The sequence below is a fragment of the Cetorhinus maximus genome, chromosome 5 (genome assembly GCF_964194155.1).
Source record: "Cetorhinus maximus chromosome 5, sCetMax3.hap1.1, whole genome shotgun sequence".
In the NCBI taxonomy this organism is placed as follows: Eukaryota; Metazoa; Chordata; class Chondrichthyes; order Lamniformes; family Cetorhinidae; genus Cetorhinus; species Cetorhinus maximus.
In genome coordinates, this window is record NC_135883.1 from 163,610,311 (window position 1) to 163,629,362 (window position 19,052).

At 41.6% G+C, this 19,052-nt stretch overlaps 1 protein-coding gene across 6 annotated transcripts in view; it reads right to left on the reverse strand.

Moving 5' to 3' along the window:
• LOC144681055 (serine/threonine-protein kinase MRCK alpha-like) overlaps window positions 1-19,052 on the reverse strand; it is a 607,421-nt gene that overhangs the window by 80,993 nt on the left and 507,376 nt on the right. For all 6 annotated transcript variants that reach the window (XM_078542748.1, XM_078542747.1, XM_078542746.1 and 3 more), the window contains 4 exons: window positions 16,866-16,971; window positions 15,554-15,702; window positions 2,573-2,664; window positions 1,253-1,329 (listed from right to left, as the gene is read on the reverse strand). In XM_078542748.1, the coding sequence (XP_078398874.1) occupies window positions 1,253-1,329; window positions 2,573-2,664; window positions 15,554-15,702; window positions 16,866-16,971 (424 nt within the window). The remainder of the gene's footprint in view (window positions 1-1,252; window positions 1,330-2,572; window positions 2,665-15,553; window positions 15,703-16,865; window positions 16,972-19,052) is intronic.

A 19,052-nucleotide genomic window follows, 5' to 3' on the forward strand; every position in this document is an offset into this window, starting at 1 on the left:
TCCTATCCCTCAGCCAATTTTGTATCCATGTTGCTAGTGTCCCTTTTATTCCATGACATTTAACTTTCCTCACAAGTCTGTTGTGTGGCACTGTATCGAACACTTTTTGGAAGTCCATATACACCATATCAACAGCCTTGCCCTCATCAACCATCTTTGTTACCTCTTCAATAAACTCCAGCAAGATAGTTAGACACGATTTTCCTTTAACAAGTCCATGCTGACTCTTCTTAATCAATCCACATTTTTCCAGGTGACTATTAATTGTATCCCAAATAATTGTTTCTAGAAGTTTCCCCATCACTGAAGTTAAACTGATTGGTCTGTAATTGCAGGGCAGATCTTTACAACCTTTTTGAAAAAGGGCATAATGTTTGAAATTCTCCAGTCCTCCGGCACCTCCCCCAAACCCAAGAGATTATTGCCAGTGCCTCTGCAAGTCCAGGGACATACATGAGCTTTTTATCCGCAGGGGCAGTCCACAATTACCAGATTTATTGAATTCAATTTCACAAAGTGCCATAGGAGACTTCAATACCACAATCACTACACTACCATACCCATCACTTAGACCACAGGCTTCCCTACAATTGTCAAGAGCAAAGTTAGAAGGTGAGAATTGGATTATCGTTGTTTGAGCAAGGCAAATGCTGACAATCCTGCTTTCTGAAACCATCTCCCACCTCATTCCTAAGTTCCCTTATCATTCCCAAAAACCGCTTGCTCCTAGCTGGGAGATGAGCTACAGTTCTGTACATGCTGGCATTTCCATATTGAAGACTCATTTTGAAGCGTTATGCATGGGTTTGCAAATTAACATTTATGGATTTCCGTGAATTGACTGTATTTTCCAGATGGGGTTTTTTTGTTTTGTTCCGAACCAATGAGTTGGCTCCCGCCCAGGAGTATGGCTCATTGGTTGAAAGCTTCTGAACTTACATCATTCCAAAAGTCTACCAGTGAAGAAGAAGAAGAAGACAGAGAATCCTATTCCCAATAGTGAAACAGTAGCATCACATGGTGTGGAGGGAGGGCAGGGCAGGGGGTGGAAGGAAGAAATTAAATTAAAAACAATGAGAAACTAGAGCTAACTCATTAACAATGTCACTCTCACATTCAGCAACACACCAAAAACAATTTAACCTAGTAAAGGGTTAAAAACACCTTAAAAAACCTGATCAGATCTGTGGGGAGGAGGGAAACAGAGTTGCACATAAATATATTAAATGTCTGTATAATTTAATTTACTCACTTCAAATTGATCCAGAGGAGAGGCAGGTGTATTCAAAAATGCCAAGAAAGAATTCTGTGAATCTTGGTGCTTTACACCTAGAAAAACAGCAGCAAGTTTTGTTTAAACTTAAAGAAATATTTAGCCTATGCTTTTTCTGGAGGGCCATTCCACCTGCACAAGACGGCCACAGGAGCGAACACCACAGCATGTTGGAGGTAAGCTTGTTTAAAGCCTTAAACTTTAGTGACTGTGATTTATCACCCTTCCACAAGAAAGAAATACATTCAAAAATACTAAGAAATCAATAAAATTTAAAACCTAATTGCAATACTTCAACATTGAATCGACTCTTCCATTCTGTGAATGGACACTAGTCATTTCTGCAAACCATTCTTCCAAGATTGCTGTTTATTTGAATTAGGTCTTTATCAAAGGATTGTCATAGAATTTATACAACCTGACACACCCACCTGATACAGCTAAACCAGCTAAGGGAAAACCTTGTGAATTAAAGGACAATACTACAAAGTGAATAATAGATTCCAGATCCCTAAATGTCACCTTTACTGCACAGTGGAAGGAAACCAAAGAATAAGAGATGCTAATTTGAAAGGAAACATTCAAATTTCATTAGCATCATGCTGGTGCTAGTGCCAAGTACCAAGGCAGCTTGTTGCAAAGCCAAATTATAACAATTCTTCTACTTGCACATCAACCATCATCAAAATGGAGACTTACTAAACCTAGGATTCAATTTATTTACATTTTTTTTAAAGAATACAGTTACTTCAACCATCATCAGTTTCAGTTACTAGCTCAACTTGTGACCCTTAACCATCACCAATTCCAGTTACCAGCTCAACATGTGACCCTTAACCATCACCAATTCCAGTTACCAGCTCAACATGTGACCCTTAACCATCACCAATTCCAGTTACCAGCTCAACATGTGACTCTTAACCATCACCAATTCCAGTTAACAGCTCAATATGTGACCCTCAACCATCACCAATTCCAGTTACACCAGCTCAACATGTGACCCTTAACCATTACCAATTCCAGTTACCAGCTCAACATGTGACCCTTAACCATTACCAATTCCAGTTACCAGCTCAATATGAGACCCTTAACCCTCACCATCTCAATGTGCGAGTCTTGACCAATTTTTATTATGCAATAAAGTATCCAGAATCTAGACTACTCTCTTGACCTCATTGTTTAATTTATATAATTTTATAAATACAAAAAGATTGCAGGTCTCGAGTATCTTCCCTAAGACTGATAAAAACATATTGAAGCATGAGCAAGATCTGTAGCCAATTCCCTGTGTGCCCATACCCTTTTCTGCTTTCATTTCCTCCATGTCCTTCTTGAGTTTTTCGATCTCAGTCAGCAGCTCCAGGTTTCTCTTCTCACCATCTTGCAATTTGCTGGAACAAGAGCAAATAAACCTTTCAGAAGGGGGCCCAGGAAACTAGCTAAATGGAGACAGCTCAGCTAAACAATACCCAAGCTTTCGTATGGACATTGGGAGAATCAGGGACAGGAAAAGGTCATTCAAACCCAAGAAGACTTGTGCTTCTAATGCCCAATTCTCCCAACTTCACATAAAACTACTTCTTGACCAAGTCCAACATCCTTGCCTCCTTTTTCTCACCTGGTAAACTGCGCAAAACATTTGTCTTTCTGATAACTGGCTTAAAAATTATGTTTTTCACTAACTCGCCATTTATGTTAGTTTTACTGTACAAAAACAGAATTACCTGGAAAAACTCAGCAGGTCTGGCAGCATCGGTGGAGAAGAAAACAGTTGACGTTTCGAGTCCTCATGACCCTTCGGCAGAACTGAAGTATAGTTAGGAGAGAGGTGAAATATAAGCTGGTCTAAGGTGGGGGGCGGGGGGAGAGAGAAGTTGAGGGTGGGGTGGTTGTGGGGATAAGCAAGCAGTGATAGGAGCAGATAATCAAAAGATGTCACAAACAAAAGGATCAAAGAGGTGTTGAAGGTGATGATATTATCTAAGAAAAGTGCTAATTAAGAATGGATGGCAGGATACTCAAGGTACAGCTCTAGTGGGGGTGGGGTGGAAAGACTAACAAAGTATTAGTTGTAGATTTAAAAATAATGGAAATAGGTAGGAAAAGAAGAATCTATATAAACTATTGAAAAAAAAGGGGAGGGGGAAGAAACGGGGTGGGCCCCCCATCCCCACCCCGTTTCTTCCCCCTCCCCCTTTTTTTTTCAATAATTTATATAGATTCTTCTTTTCCCACCTATTTCCATTATTTTTAAATCTACAACTAATACTTTGTTAGTCTTTCCACCCCACCCCCACTAGAGCTGTACCTTGAGTATCCTGCCATCCATTCTTAATTAGCACTTTTCTTAGATATCATCACCTTCAACACCTCTTTGATCCTTTTGTCTGTGACATCTTTTGATTATCTGCTCCTATCACTGTTTGCTTATCCCCACAACCACCCCACCCTCAACTTCTCTCTCCCCCCGCCCCCCACCTTACACCAGCTTATATTTCACCTCTCTCCTAACTATACTTCAGTTCTGCCGAAGGGTCATGAGGACTCGAAACGTCAACTGTTTTCTTCTCCACCGATGCTGCCAGACCTGCTGAGTTTTTCCAGGTAATTCTGTTTTTGTTTTGGATTTCCAGCAACCGCAGTAGCTTTTAGCTTTTTGTTTTTATCTCTTAGTTTTACTGTACTCTGAAGTAAAAAGCTGGGTTAACGATCCTATTTGTTTGGGGTGTGGGGAGCATGGATAGGTGGTCGGAAAGTACTGAGGAGGGTGCCTCAGGGCTCAGTACTGGTACCCACCACTACTGTTTCCAATTCACATAGTAACCTGGGGCATGATTTGACGTCCCGCGGGGGGCACACGCCCGGCCCGATCGGGTGTAAAATCACGTGAGAAGATGTCAGGCGAGCATCCCGATGTCATTGAGCACTTGCACGAAATTTCACTTGGCGGGCGCACACAAAAGTCGGAAGCGTGCTCGCCGACAATTGAGAGGGCAATTAAGACCATTAACGGCTCAATTGGCTCCGATTTTTCATTGCCTGTCCAACTTTGGCCGGGAGAATCGGCCAGGTGGCCTTTGCATTTTTCATCAAGCCTCATCCAAGGGCGGGGTGAAATTTCCATGATGAAATAAAGCTCAAAAAAAATTTTTTTGAACAGCATTTTTATCAGCTGTACTTTCAGGTGATTGAATATGATGCATGGACACTTTCTTCAGCTCTTAAAAACTTTATTTTAGCATTTCAGGTCTCCAGCTCCGGGATGCAGCTGTCTGCCTTCAGGGAGCTTTCTCACAGCGCTCACCCACGCCCGCCCCCGCCCCGGCAGCGCTAAGCATTTCAGTGCATGTTTCATGCTGGCTGGCCGTTAATTGGACAGCCAGAGTGAAATCGTGGTCGGGGGCCTGACTGCTCTCGGGCCTGCCGATTGGGAGCGCCTGCCAAAGGTAAAATTCAGGCCGTGGATTCAGAAACCAGGGGGTGATGTTATAGGTTGAAGAATGGCTGTGTGCTAGAATTTCAGGGCTCTGTTTGGACACCCTGGTTACAATCCATCAGTCACATGGGATGCTGTTGGGTGCGATCCATCAGCCAGTCACACAGGGACAGTGGTCAATGCTGGGCCGGCTCCTCACTTTCTTGGCCAGCAAATGGTATATACATGTTTCAGGCAAGAAAGTCTAAAATAACTCACTGAAAAGGATTCTAAGCACCCATAACTCACAGCGCTGTTTTCAGGCTACGTTGTGGGGAGAAGCAACCGTTTTTAAAATCAGTTTTATTGCCAAAAAGCTTTTAAAGGTTTTTTCAGTTTTATTTTAGCATCAAAAACTGGCAGAAAGTCAAGCAAGAAAGCCACAGAAGTCCAGAAAAAGGTAAATTCAAAGAAAAATCTGTAAAAGACAAAAAAAATTCAGTTTTTCATTTTGAACATCATGAAATGTGAAGATGACCAGAGACTAGCCTTAAACCTCCTTCAGGTTTTTCAGTGTTTGCTGCCCTCTTTAGTTCGATCTCTGTCATCTCATACCTCGTGGTCTAGTCAGTTTTTTCAATGGCCACATCGGCTGAAGTCAACTCAACGTTCCTGCATTACAACAATGACTACACTTCTAACGTACTTCAACGGCTGTGAAGTGCTTTGGGACATCCTGAGGTCAAGTCCTATAACGGGGTTCGAACCTGCAACTTTCCAATACATCAGTTAGAGTGCTGCTAACTGCCTAGAAATGAGTGTGTAACATGGGTTCTGTGTAAGCTGTGGGTACCTGAGGCTCGTGGGCAGGACCATGCCAGATTGGTCCCTGTGCCTCATTTGTATGCTGAGGCAGCTCACCAGTCGCAGGAGGGTGCACAAGTGGCTGGTCAGGATGCAGATGAGTGCTTAACATGACTAAGGGGAATCTAGGACACGGGGGCATAATCTCAGGATAAGGGGCAGATCATTTAGGGCTGAGATGAGGAGAAATTTCTTCAGTCTTCAGAATTCTCTACCTGAGGGATATGGATGCTCCAACTTTGCATATATTTAAGGTTGAGATAGACAGATTTTTAATGTCTCAGGGAATCAAGGGATCTGGAGAGCAGACAGGAAAATGGAGTTGAAGCCCAAGATCAGCCATGATCATACTGAACGCCTGAGCAGGCTTGACAGGCCATACTACTCCTGCTCCTATCTCCTGTGTTCGAGTATATGGTAGTGGCAATTAAGAGGGGGCCAAGTGCAGACCAAAAGTAGCTCCACATTTAAGTAAGTGAAAAATTTTTTAACTTACCTTCTGGGGAGCAGCCTCTAGCAGTCCCATTAAGGATTGCTGGTTTGGTTACTGTGCACTGGGGAAAATTAACCACAGTGTGCACTGTGCTATCACGACCCAATTTAACAATGACTAGAGGGTGTCCTGACCAATATGGTGAGCGGTCTACTTCTGATGTGGATTGAATGCGCACATATCATTTGTATTCTGATCTGTATTCCTTTCCGCAGATGCTGTCAGACCTGCTGAGTTTTTCCAGCTATTTTTATTTTTGTTTCAGATTTCCAGCATCCGCAGTATTTTACTTATATCATTATTAGGCCCTGGAGTGCCTGTTTTTGCCCAAAACACAGGGGTTGTGCAAATGAATTTTTAAATTAAGTAGTGACAAAGCAACCCAAGATTTATTTTAAACTAAAATAGTTACAGTGTTAGACTCATACTTTACTATTCCACCTGGCAGCAAATAAAGAATTCACAGTGACAGGGGCCTCTTCTGAATGTCAGCAGTCACTGATGCTGTTTGCCAACAGCAATGAGCTGAGCTCAGATTTACTTTCTTCATACACCACTGATCATTCATCTTCCAATTATCGCCTTATTGAGGCAAAAACCCATGAACGCTTCAATACTCTAAAGATGAGTTTTTCCACACCAGTTACTTCTCACTTCTTGGTTTCAGATCTGTGATAACCATGCAGCCTGGATATTTTTCTTTTACACCACATTTAATTACCTCTTCAGAAGTCCTTTTGGAAAGATGTCAAAGTCATTTGGTTCAGAATTATATGGAGATTTGATAGGGAGCTGTTTCTACTGACAGGAGAGTCAGTAATCTGAGGAAGCAGGCTGAAGGCAATTGCCAGAGAGGAAATGAGGAGAAATCTTTTTATGTAATGAAATGTTATAATCTGGAATGCATTGCCTGAGAGGGTGGTGGAAGTAGGTTCAATAACAGCTTTCAGAAAGGAACTGGATAAATATTTGAAGGGGAGGAAACGACAATGGGAGAGAACAGGGGAGTGACACTAGTTGGATAGTCAAAGGATAATCATAGACACAATGGGCTGAATGGTCTCCCGTATTGTATAATTCTAGTTGGAGGAGCGCAGAGTTGTCAAAGGGTTGTAGGGCTGGAGGAATTTTAAGAGGTAGGGAGCAGTGAGAACATAGAGGGATTTGAAAACAAGGATGAAAATTTTAAGATCAAGGTGTTGTTGGGTCTCTCTCTTGCTGCTGCTGCTGAGAAACGGCAAGATGCGTGTGTAAAGGACTGCGGTTGCGAACCTGAATTCTACCTCCCTCAGTGTATTGAGGCTACAGCGGACAGTGTCCCCAGACCACTCTACCAGTAGCCACTATTCCCCTTGGTCTGGGAGAGTTTTATAGTAGTCAATAGTAAAACAAGCCATTGGTATGAAGCAGCTCATAGGACTACTGGTCCTTTATACTTGAAGGCCTCAGGCTCTTCCAAAGCCTGTATTTGGACTTGATATTTCTGTCCAAACTCAAGACTCTGTGAACCAAATTTGGACTGTACAGTCTGAACAGGTGCACCATACCGGACTTCCCAGAAGACATCAGCGCTAGCCAGTTACATTGGGAAAAAAAATAGCAGCAGTTTCTACTCAAAAAAAAATCAAAATATAAGACCTGTACAGGTAAAATTTTATGGTGTTTTATTTTAAAAAAATAAATTAAAACAAAAGTGTGTGTGGGAGGGGAAAAAAAGAGACTACCCACCACACATTTGTTGTAGCTATTTATTGGTACTATATAAACTTCAGTAGGTACATTAAGGTCCAGAGAATGAGAAGGAGACAGGGAGAAAATTAATGAGAGAGTGGTGTAGAGAAAGCAAATAAGATAGATGGGGAGACAGCAAATTAGAGTTTTCCTCATTGTAATAGAGCTAATTTTACAAAGGCAATCTAAATTTTGAGGCAAACTGAATAATCTCACCTAATTATCACTTGTTATGCTGCGTTAGGAAATGTTAATGATCTAATTAATAAAAACAGAAGATGAGATTTGGATTTTCTAAAACTCATTCTCCACAGAAAGCATTTGGAATTTTTTTTAGGTATTTAAGTGAGGTATATTTTGACGGAAAAAAACCCATCTTGATAAGAAGTGGTCAATATGCTAATTGGCATTGCTTTTTCCAAAGATTTTAAATAATAAGCAATTTCATAGCTTGTCTTGATAATTGATAAACGCCTCACAATCACTGAGATGAAGAGGGATGATAAAACATTGTGCTGTGAAAAGCAACTATAAGAGGCTCAGGTGAAGAAAGTGCTCGATAGAGTACTGCTTTGACAAGGTGCTTAACTTGGGAATTTGGGGAGTGAGGGAATTCTAGGTTTTTTTGAGGGTTAATCCCTTTCTAAAATCTAGTCAAGTTTTGCATTTAGCATTTAACAACTTTTAATCTTAACTTGTCATTTCTTTCACAGCGCTAATCAGTGATCAACAAGTTACCTGCAAGTGGCAATTGCACAGTTAATTAGGTGACTAGTTAGAACTGGTTACTTGGTCAGCTGGGGCTGACTTGCTAGTAGAAAAGGAGGCAGGTTTTGCTAACTCACGGAGGCCAACTTGACAGAGAAGTTAATTCTGGAATTTGGTGAGTGAGGGAATTTTAGGTGTAAGACACAAAGCAGTCTGAGAGAATGAGCAAGAGACAGTGAGCCCTTGGAGCTGAGATCTTGAGGCATTCATTAAGTGTTTGATGGTGAGTTTTATGTTTTCCTTTCTCTAAACTGGCAGTGGTTTAAACTAGGAGCAAGGAGAAACATGTACTGTATTAAATTAATAACTCAACTATTTAAACTAGTTAACATAACTGTTCAGTGATTTTTTTTTTTCAAAACTTGAAACCCCAATTAGCTAAACAAAATACAATAAAGATGGTAGCAGTAGCATATGGGGCTGATAGATACCAGTGTGATCCATAGCATCCACATCTGCAGTGAGTGCAGCTTGGGGAATTTTGCCTCAGAGTTGATGAGCTGGAGTCCAAGTTTCTGGCACTGAAATGCATCAGGGGAGGACAAAGTTACCTGGACACTGTTCCAGGAGGCAGCCACACTCCTTAGGTCAAGTATTTCAGGTTTGGTCAGTGGTAAGGGACAGGAGGATGTGACTATGAGTGAGGTAGGTATGGGGATCGAGAAGAGGAGGCGGCTCAGCCCTTGCACTCATCCAACAGGTTTGAGGTTCTTGCAGCTTATGTGGACCAGAGCAGGGCATGCAGGAAGAATGCACGAACTGACCACAGCACTGTTCAAATTAGAGGAGTAAAAAGGAATGTAGTAGCAGTAAGTGAACGTGCAGCTAGAGGGATAGATAGCTGTTCTCTGCAGCCAAGAGCATAAGTCCCAAAAGCTGTGTTGCCTGCCTGGTGACAGGGTTGAGGACATTTCCTTGGGGCTGGAGAAGAACTCGGTGTGGGAGGGGAAGGATCCAGTTGTCATCGTCTACCTGTGTGTCAACAAAATAGGTAGGACTAAGGAAGTCTGGTAAAGGAGCATAAGCAGCTAGTAGCTAACTTTAAAAGTAGAACTACAAAGATTGGTGTGTGAGAAATGGGCTTAAATTCATGGGGTATTGGCACAAGTACTGGGAAACAGGGGGATCTTCTGTTGGGATGGGCTTCACTTGAAATGCACTGAGATTTGAGTTCTGGTGAATCAAATAGTGCAGAATGGCGATATGGGTAATTTTTTAATTCATTCACAGGATGTGGGCTTCGCTGGCCGGACCAGCATTTATTGCCCATTCCTAATTGCCCTTGTGAAGGTGGTGAGCTGCCTTCTTGAACCACTGCAGTCCATGTGATAGCCAGAATGTGACAGGGAGGGACACAGTGTACAAAGATAAGTGCACCAGCAAATATGGTTAGAGTAGGGAAAAATAATAAAGACAGAATTAAAGGTTCTGTATCTGAATGCATGCAGCATTCCTACAAGAAGATAGAAATAAATGGGTGAAATATGAAAGCCTTTACAGAGACTCAGTTGCATAGTGACCAAGGTTGGGAAGTGAATAGTCAAGGGTATTTGACATTTTGGAAAGATAGGAAGAAAAGAAAGGAGGTGGGGTAGCTCAGCTAATAAAGAATGAGATCAGTACAGTGGTGAGAAATGAACTTAGCTTGGAAGATTAAGATGTAGAATCAGTTTAGGTGGTGATAAGAAATAGCAAATGAAATAAATCACTATTGGGAGTAGTCTATAAGACCCATACATAGAATGTAGCTAGATGATAGAGTATAAGTCAAGAAATAACAGTGACTTGTAAGAAAGATACTGCAATCATCATGGATGATTTTTATCTTTGTATAGATTGGATAAATCAAATTAGCAAAGGTAGCCTTGAGGGTGAGTTCATAGTATATGTTCAGAACAGTTTCTTAGAATAATGGGTTCCAGAATCAACCAGAGAACAGGTTGTTTTAGACCTGATCATGTAATGAGACAGAATTAATGATCTCATCGAAATAACATTCCAGGGAAGAGTATCATGGTAAAATTTCACATTCTGTTTAAAAGTGAGAAACGTAGGCCTGAAACTAGCGTCTTGATCTAAATAAAGGCAATTATAAAGGAATGAAGACAGTTGGTGAAAGTAGGCTAAAAGGTAAGAAGGTAGAGAAGCAGTGGTCTACATGGATTATAGTAAGGCATTTGACAAGGTCCCATATGGCAGACTGGTCAGAAAAGTGTGATCTCATGAGATACAGGGGAATGTGGTGAGTTGGATTCAAAATTGGTCCAACAACAGGAAACAATGGGTAATGGTCAATGGAGGTTTTTGCAAATAGAAAGCAGTTTCCAGTGGCATTCCACAAGGCTCAGTGTTGGGGCCCTTGCTGTTTGTTGTATATATTAATGATTTGGACTTATATGTGGGAAGCATGATTGGGAAATGTGCAGATGACAAGAAGATGGCTGTTATCTCCAGAATGATATCAATGGTTTGGTTGAGTGGGAGGACAAGTGGCAAATGGAATTCAATCAGGAAAAGTGAGAGGTAATGCATTTGGAGGGTTAACAAAGCAAAGGAATACTCAATACATGGGAAGATATGAGAGGGGTTGAGGACACATGTACATATGAATTAGGAGCAGGAGTAGGCCACTCGGCCCCTTGAACCTGCTCTGCCATTCAATAAGATCAGGGCTGATCTGAATATAACCTCTACCCTACCCCTGATAACCTTTCACCCCCTTGTTAATCAAGAATCGATCTAGCTCTGCTTTAAAAATATTCAAAGGCTCTGCTTTCACCAGCTTTTGAGGAAGAGAGTTCCAAAGACTCTCAACCTTCAGAGAAAAAAATTCTCCTCATCTGTCTTAAAAATGAGTGATCCCTAATTCTAGATTACCCCACAAGAGGAAACATCCTCCACATCCAACCTGTCAAGACCCCTCAGGACCTTAAAGGTTTCAATTAGCCACCTCTTACTCTTCTAAATTCCAGTGGAAGTGAGACACCTTGGAGTGTGTCCACAGGGAACTCTGAAGGTGGCAGTTCAGATGGGTATAGTGGTCAAGAAAGCATATTTCCTTTAATGGGCAAGGTTGTGAATACAAAAGCAGGGATGTAATGATAGAACTGTATAAAATGTAGGTGAGGCCACAGCTGGAATCTTGTGTATAGTTCTGGTCACCATATTACATAATTGCTCTAGCTGGACAGGGTACAGAGACCTACAAGAATGTTGCCAGGGTTTGAAAATTGAGGAAAAATTTGGTAGGCTAGGGTTGTTTTCCTTAGAATAGAGGAGGCTGAGGGGTGACCTAATTGAGGTGTACAAAATTGAGGGGTCAAGATAGGGTAGACAGGAAAGATCTGTTTTCCCCCTAGCTGAGGGGTCAATTACCAGGGGGCATTGTATTAAGGTGATTGGTGGAAGGATTAGAGGGGACATGAGGAAAAACTTTTTTACCCAGGAGGTATTGGGCATCTGGAATTCACTGCCTAAATTAACAGTTGAGGCTGAAACGCTCAACTCCTTTAAAAGATGCCTGGATCTGCACCTGAAGTGCTATAGCCTGCAAGGCTATGGACCAGGTGCTGGAAAGTGGGATTAAAAATGATCAGCTAGTTTTTTTTGGCTGGTGCAGACATGTTGGGCTGAATGGCCTTTTTCTGTGCCGTGGCCTATGATTCAACTGTTCTAATTATTTTGCATCTCACTTCAAGGTCAAAGACACAAAACGCATCCCAAGAATAATAGAAAATCAAGGAGCAAAAGCGGGGGAACTTCTATCATTAGAGGAAAAAGTACTTGAAAACTAACGTGACCAAAGGTTGACAAATCTCCTGGGGCTGATTATTTCTGCAGCCTGGTCTGCAGGTTGTGGGATTGGTGTACTCTTCCAAAATGCCCTAGATTCCGGAAAGGGCCCAGTGAATTGGAAAACCACAAATGTGAGGCCCCAATTCAAGAAAGGAGGTAGATAAAAAGCTGGAAACTATAGGCTAGTCAGCTTAACATCTGTCATTGAGGAAAATGCTGGAATCCATTAGCAAGGAAGTAATAGCAAGACATTTAGAAAATCATAAACTATCAAGCACAGTCAACATGGTTTCATGAAAATGAAATAGTGTTTGACAAATTCATTAGAGCTCTTTGAGGATGTAACAAACAGTGTGGATAAAGTAGTGCCAGTAGATGTAGTATATTTGGATTTCTAAAAGGCATTCAATAATGTGCTACATAAAAGATTACTACATAAGTTAAGAGCTCATGGAGCATAATGTCAGTTGTCCACTTTGGTTGGAATAATAGAGAAGCAGAATATTATTTTAAATGGAGGGAGATTACAGAATGCTGCAGTAAGAGGGATCTAGGTGTCCTCATACATGGACCTCAAAGTTAACATGCAGGTACAGCAACTAATTAGGAAGGCAAATGGAATTTTGGCCTTAATTGCAAAGGGGATGGAGGATAAAAGTAAGGAAGTATTGCTACAACTATAGAAGGCATTGGTGAGACCACAGCTAGAGTACTGTCTATAGCTTTGGTCTTTTTAATGAGGGATATTCTTGCATTACAGGCAGCTCAGAAGGTTCACCTGGCTGATTCCTGGGATGAAGGGGTTGTCTCAAGGAAAGGTTGAGCAGGTTGGCCCTATACTCAATGGAGTTTAGAAGAATAAAAGGTGATCGTTTTGAAACACAAGATTTGTTTGAGGGGGTTTGAAAGAGTAGATACGGGCAGGATATTTCCCTTTGTAGGGGAATTTAGAACTGGGCAGCATAGTTTCAAAACAAGGGGCCTCCCATTTAAGATGGCGATGAGGAATTTCTTCTCTCAAAGGGTCATTAATCTTTGAAATTCTCTACCCAGAGAACAGATGAGGTCATTGAATATATTCAAGGTTGAATTAGACAGATTTTTGATTTACATGGGAGTTGTAGACAGCAAGTGGAGTTAAAGCCTTGATCAGATGAACCATGAATTACGGAGCAGGCTTGAAGGGCTGAATGGACTACTAATATTTCTTATATTCTTATGTAAGGCTTTTAACTGGGTGAAATTGCTGGGAGATTAGCATCCACATGTTACCAGGACTGGGATCGGCACCATTCACTGTTGAATGGCCAAGAAGTTGCTAGGTCTGTTTACTGTTGAGTCCAATGGGTCGGACATGGAGGCTAAGCAGTGGCCCAGACTTACTTTGTCCTCCCTAATCCTACACAGTGAGGCCAATTGTGCTGCTCTGTCGCTACCCCAAATGATTTCAGCTAGCTAAGCAAAGAGCAAAAATTAAAAATGAATTCTTTCTGGGCTGTATAGCTCAAATGCTCAATGGAAGGTCATTCTGAGAGCACTTACTCCTAAGTTTCTGAAGTTTTTGCCTTATATCTCTGTCTGACCCTTTAAATCCTGAGTCATTGGCCTATGTCAGTTTGGTCAACCCCTTCCCTGGTGAACCATTTGCACTTTTTATATTTATAAAATATTTTAGGTTTCAATTTACTGTTGCCTGCTAAGCTTTTCCTGAAACTTCTCCTTGCTTCCCATATGAACTTTTTCCACTTTGCTCCTCTTCTTTCCATAATCTGCCTGAACCTTGCTCCTGACATTTGTCTTGAGCCCTTTTCTGTTTTATTTCAACTTTTTCATCCAGGGCACATTAGCTTTGGACACTATCTTTTCCCTTCAAAGGAATATGCCTAGTTTGCATACAAACTCTCTCTCTTCCCCAAATGAATTCCATTGCTCTGTTACTGTTTTATCTGGGAATCACCTTTTCTAACTGACTTATGCTAGATCCCTTCATAAAATCACAAAAATTAGCTTTTCCCCAGTTGAGCACTTTTATAATTGCTATTTTCAGGTCTCATTCCATAATTACTTTGAACCAGATTGTTATGGTCACTGTTATCTAGATGATCTCCTACAGGGGCACACTCCACATGCTCTACTTCATATTAATAGGTCTAAGCATTAGTTCCACAGGATTCTTTCCACTTTTTATCAAGCAAAGGTCTACCGATAGACATTTAAACTCCTGTCTATTTTGTCAGACAGGACACAGAACAGAAGATTTCTATATTATATTTTACTCTATTCTAAATAGACTAAATGTGGTTTAAAACTTCACTTCAGGAAATGTTATTGCTGAGCAAAGTTTATTCTGTTGCCAGGAAGACCAAAACACACATGTAGCTATACTACGGGGAGATGTCCGTTGTGGATATTTCCCCAATGTCAATGTCTCGGGTCAGTAATTAAATTTAATGGCTGCTGGGAGCTGAAACAGGCTGTTTTAGATGTTTACATATACAGACTGACAGATGGGAAAGTAGGAAGAGTCAAGCGCTGCGACAGCTGAACCATTAAGGTGTGATGTTTGGAGCGAGATATTAATATTGCGTATTACTACCTTTCTCCACGATGTGCAAATTCTGGTTGCCAGTCAACTCCAAAGAGCGTGTTTCTAAATTGAAAGGATTCTTTTGGTATAAAAGTATAGCTCTGACTGAACTCCATGGTTTGAGATCCCATGTCAACCCCATCCGAGGTTACAATGTGAAGGTGTTCAAGGGACTGTTTCATTCATGATACTGGTTCCTTTCCAAGATATGTAGGAAATACATTCTGAAATATATTCTCAAACTTGTGAACTAATTCTACCTTTATTGTCTTAAATATAGTGCTTTCAATAATTTCTGTATCTTACTGCTTCAAATAAATACACCTTGTACACTCTGGTCTGGGATTTTCTCCTTTTTCAAAAGTGAAGAGAGTAAGTGTCAGGATTCAGCACCATCTCCAGTGACCAGTGGTACAATAAAAGGGTAATTTTTAACTCTGGGAATACTGTATCAGACACAGCTTTTATAAGAATACAAAGTTGTTCTCTGAGGATACTTGACTTTATGGGAACCGCCTTGTAATTTTGAATACAGGTAAAAGATGTATTGGGAGAAAGCTGAACCATAACTGGGAAAAGCAGGCACTTCTTAGTTTGGACAAGTTTCTACATATTTAGTAAGCTCACCACTCAGTAGATATGCTGGCTGCTTTGACCTTATTAAGCTCGTCCTGGATTGACTGTTTGGCTCGGATCTCTGCATCGAGTGCCGACTGTAGTTCTAATCGAGCTGACATGTCCACTTTCTGAGACCGGCGCATCTTCCATGGCATATCCTGAGAGAGATAGAGACACGGAGATAGTTATAGAAGGGAAAATGACAGAAAGAGAACCATTTATTTACAATGTATTACAGTATATCCTGTCAATTTGTTCCTTTTAAAAGATAAACAATTCCCAAGAAGCATCTCTTTCACACAGTCAGAATTTACCATCAGTAGCTGCAAGTTCCAGCTGAGGCTTAGATTTCAAATGAAGGTAGGAGGAGGAATCTAACTGGTGAAAATGTTTTGCATCCATTTTACTAGAATTTACTAGTTTTATGGTTTGGTGAATTGCTTATGTGGACCTGTGCACCATATTGTAAAAGGATGTAAGTGACAACAAACCTCCTTCGGATGGCTCAGGGCTCCTTAGCCTTTTGAAATTTATGCAGTTTTTTCCATTACTGACAAGTTCAAGCAACATGAAGACCATAAGATGTAGGAGCAGAAGTAGGCCATTCGGCCCATCAAGTCTGCTTTGCCAATCAATGAGATCATGGCTGATCTGATAAACCTCAACTCCACTTTCCTGCCTTTTCCCCAAAACCCTTGATTCCCTCACTGATTATAAATCTGTCTATCTCAGCCTTGAATATACTTAACGACCCAGCCTCTACAGCCCTCTACGGTAAAGACTTCCACAGATTCACTGCCCTCTGAGAGAAGAAATTCCAACTCATCTGTTTTAAATGGGCACCCCTTACTCTGAGATTATGCCCTCTGATCCTAGACTCTCACACAAGGGGAAACAACCTCTCAGCATCTACCCTGTTAAGCCCCCTTAGAATCTTACATGTTTCAATAAGGTCGCCTTTCATTCTTCTAAACTCCAATGAGTACAGGTCCAACCTACTCAACCTTTCCTCATAAGAAAATCCCTCCATACCTGGGATCAAGCTAGTGAACCTTCTCTGGACTGACGTTAGTGGTGAGGATTCAGCCATAAAGAAGACAGCACACTTTAAAAAGGAGGTAGGTTGAGTACACAGGGTGGGTGGGACATGGGGGAGATTAGGAAGAAGTGTTTAGCCCTGATAAACCAGCTCTCATGGTGTGGGGCAGGCTCGATGTACCAGTTGGTCTTTTCTTGTCCGTATGTTCGTTAAAGTTTGGTACTGGAGTGAAAAAGGTTAATGGATTTTAACAGCCTAGAGTTAAAGAAAAAAGATCCTTACTGTTGCTCGTGCTCCTAAACTTGAATTCCTCAAAGACTCCAACTCCTCGGTCATTTTGGTTGCCAGTGCCTGAAGGTAACCTCGGGCATCTTTCTCATCACTCACCCTGAAAACACAAAGGCAAGAAGATCACACTGATCACTACTCGGAGAAGTGAATGAGGTAATCAATAAAATGGATGCAATATTCAGCAGCAGGTGCTTTTACTTTGAGAGATCTGTGTTCAGTCAGTGAATGCCCCAAGCTGCAGCCTTACATGGCTGGCAGTAAGGCTGGTACAAAACTGGCAGCGTTTGCAAAGATCAGCTGCTGGGACGCCTGTTGTTCCAGCAGATCTCATGGGTTACCAGTTGCAGCAAGTCCCAGCAGTTTCACAATTGCTTTGTGGCTGAATGACAGGACCCTTGCTTTGTGAACCTGGCAGGGCTAGGGCAATAATGAAAGCACTTTTTAATTACAATTTCATTAACATTGAAAATAATTATCAGCAAAGCAATAGCCTTTTCTCTGGTTTGATTACAGATGAAGGAACATTGCAATCTGAGAATGAGAGAACCATTCTCTAATGGTTAGCTTTCAGTGAGTCAGGTAGGAACTGATCAACTTAAGTTACTGAATACAATGTACTATATTTACTCCTTTATTTGCCAAGAAATGCAGGTTCCTACAGGGTTCAATGTTTCATCACATATTACAGAGTTCTATATATCATATGATAGGAAGCTTCACGACGTGCTGTGGAAGCACCAATGGCTGTAACTCAGTTGTCCACATTCCTGATCATCCAGCATAATTTCTTTCAGAGCTACCACTTTTTCATTTGTCTTGGATGTGGGTGAGAGAGGGGAGCAAAGAGACCTTATCCCTGGTGTTGGGCTATGCAGTCTTGACAGGAGTTTTAAAAAATTTGTTCATTGGATGTGGGCGTTGCTGGCTAGGCCAGTGTTCATTACCTGTCCCTAATTGTTCAGAGGGCTTTTAAGAGTCAACCACATTGCTGGTCTGGAGTTACATGTACCAGACCAGGTAAGAACAGCAGATTTCTTCTCTAACATACAGTAGTGAACCAGATGGGTTTTTAAATCAGCAAGATTATAAATTTATTGATTTCAAATTTCACCATCTGCCCGTGGTGGGATTTCAACCCAAGTGCCCACAGCATTACCCTGGGTCTCTGGATTATTAGTCCCGTGACAATACCACTATGCCACCACCTCCCCATTGAAGTTAGCTCAGAGGGAACTAGACACAGATATGTAAGATAACTAACAATACAGAGGTGTGAGTGGAACTCGCTACTACAAGGAATGCTTGAAGCAAATAGTAAAGATGCATTTAAGGGGAACTAAACAAATACTGGGGGGAGGAGGGAATAGATGGTAGATTTAGATGAGAAAAGATGGGAGGAGGTCTGTGTCTGTGCCACATATCCTATGTTTATTTTTTATTCCTTCATGGATCTGTGCATTGCTGGCAAGGCCAGCATTTATTGCCCATCCTTAATTGCGCTTGAAGGTGGTGGTGAGCCACCTTCTTGAACCACTGCAGTCTATGTGGTGTGGTACACCCAGAGTGCTGTTAGGGTAAGCGTTCCAGGATTTTTATCCAGCAACAGTGAAGGAAGGGGCATATAGTTCCAAGTCAATATGGCTTGGAGGGGAACCTGCAGGTGATAGATGCTTGGGAACACTGTTGCCCTTGTCCTTCTAGGTGGTAGAGGTTTGGAAGATGTTGAAGAATCCTTGGTGATTTGCTGCAGTGTATCTTGTAGATGTTACACATCGCTGCCACTATGTGTCGGTGGTGGAGGGAGTGAATGTTTAAGCAGTGGATGGGGTGCCAATAAAGCAGGCTGCTTTGTCCTGGATGGTGTTGAGCTCCTTGTGCTGTTGGAGCAGCACTCATCCAGGCAAGTGGCGAGTATTCTCTCACTCCCACCTTGCGCCTTGTAGATGGTGGACAAGTTTTGGTGGGTCAGGTGTTGAGTTACTTGCTACAGAATATCCAGCCTCTGACCTGTACTTGTAGCCACAGTATTTATATGGCTGGTCCATGTTCAGTTTCTGGTCAATGGTAACACCAGGATGTTGATAGTGAGGTAATTCAGCGATGGTAATGTCATGGGGTGATGGTTAGACTATCTCTTGTTGCAGATGGTCATTGCCCAGCACTTGTGTGGCACGAATG